This window comes from Herpailurus yagouaroundi, unplaced genomic scaffold (assembly GCF_014898765.1).
Source record: "Herpailurus yagouaroundi ecotype Mexico unplaced genomic scaffold, PumYag 217, whole genome shotgun sequence".
Lineage (NCBI taxonomy): Eukaryota > Metazoa > Chordata > Mammalia > Carnivora > Felidae > Herpailurus > Herpailurus yagouaroundi.
The window spans coordinates 221,505-223,051 of record NW_024412448.1 but is presented as its reverse complement, the minus strand read 5'-3'; the positions used below and the strand labels follow the sequence as shown (position 1 = coordinate 223,051).

General features: G+C 67.4%; 1 protein-coding gene across 1 annotated transcript in view; it reads left to right on the top strand.

Annotated features, from left to right (window-relative positions):
* Positions 1 to 1,335, top strand: part of GRIN2C (glutamate ionotropic receptor NMDA type subunit 2C) — a 16,104-nt gene extending 14,769 nt beyond the window's left edge. The window contains exon 13 of the mRNA XM_040456334.1: positions 40 to 1,335. Coding sequence (XP_040312268.1) covers positions 40 to 908 — 869 coding nt within the window. The 3' untranslated portion in view covers positions 909 to 1,335. The remainder of the gene's footprint in view (positions 1 to 39) is intronic.
* The last annotated feature ends 212 nt before the right edge of the window (positions 1,336 to 1,547 follow it).

Sequence of the window (1,547 nt, the reverse complement as noted above, 5' to 3'; positions counted from 1 at the left end):
TCCTCTGGCTCCGGGGGCTCCGGGAAGAGCGGGAGGAAGGGGCGCCGAAAAAAAAAAAAAAAAAAAAAAAAAAAGTAGTGGCAGCGCTCGGGCGACAACCGGGCGGATGTCGTCCCGCGCTGGCGCGAAGGGCACAGCAGCTCCCGGGCCGCCCTCCGACGCCTGGGCCGTCGCCGCCAGACGTGTCCCGGGTGTCGGGCAGGCCGCCCCGGGAGGTGCGACGGCCGGTGCAGGCCGGGCGCGGCGGGCGGCACCTCTCGGCCTCCGAGCGGCGCGCGCTCACAGCGCGCCCCCTGTCGCCCGAGCGCTGCCACTACAGCTCCTTCCCTCGAGGCGACCGGTCGCGGCGCCCCTTCCTCCCGCTCTTCCCGGAGCCCCCGGAGCCAGAGGACCTGCCGCTACTTGGGCCGGAGCAGCTGGCTCGGCGGGAGGCCCTGTTGCGCGAGGCCTGGGCCCAGGGTCCGCGCCCGCGCCACGCTTCCCTGCCCAGCTCGGTGGCCGAGGCCTTCGTCCAGCCCCGGTCGCTGCCCACTCGGTGTGGCCGCCCGGCCTGCCGGCGCTTGGCGCAGGCGCCGTCGATGCGGCTGCCGTCCTACCGGGAGGCCTGCCAGGAGAGCGTGTGGGCCAGGGTGCCCGTCTGGCCGCACAGACAGCACGCCTGCCTGCACGCCCACGTGCCGCTTTGCTGGGGGGCCATCTGTCCCCACCTCCCCCGCTGTGCCAGCCATGGCCCTTGGCTCACTGGGGCCTGGGGGCCTCCGAGGCACAGAGGCAGGACCCTGGGGCTGAGCACAGGCTACAGGGACAATGGGGGGCTGGAAGAGGTCAGCAGGGTGGCCTGTGGGACACACGGCTTCCCTGGACCTTGTACCTGGAGGCGGATCTCCAGCTTGGAGTCAGAAGTGTGAGGGGTCAGCTACTGTGGTTCCTGGTCAACTGGATTCTCTGCCTGGCACTTCCAGGGTTAGTGCGGGCAGGCGTTTCTGGATTCCGCCTTGAAATCCTGGCCTTGGGTCCCCAGTGACAGATGTCTTCCATGGTCAGTTGAGTGACCTCGGCGGTCTCCGGTCCTGGTGTGGTCCGGGTGGGCTGTTGCTGTCCTCTTATGCAAAGCCCTTCCCGCCTGTCCTGGAGTCACCGGGAGCAGTGATGTCTCCCTGCCCTGATGTTAACTAGTTTCTAGTCAAGACTGCGGGGGCCTGGTGTAGGAGTATGGTGGCTGGAACTCGGGGTGGGGGCGGGGGGGGGCTGTCCCCCCCGCCCCCACCCCCTGCCCTCCCTGACTGGAGTTTCTTCTCAGAGTGCCGGGGCATTAAACAAATCTTTTACAACCCACTGGTCCTGGCTGCCTCATTCTGCATCCCTGGGAGGGAGGGGGGCACCATAGCCTATAGGCAATAAAGCACCTTGGGGGTATCCCAGCGGGGTGTCCACCTAGAGAAGGTGGGCAGCTCCCTGTGGGGGAGTATCTGGGCAGCAGAAGCCGCTTGGTATTCAGTGGCTCCTACCCACCCTGGTGCTGGGTGTGACAAATGTGCTCACCATGG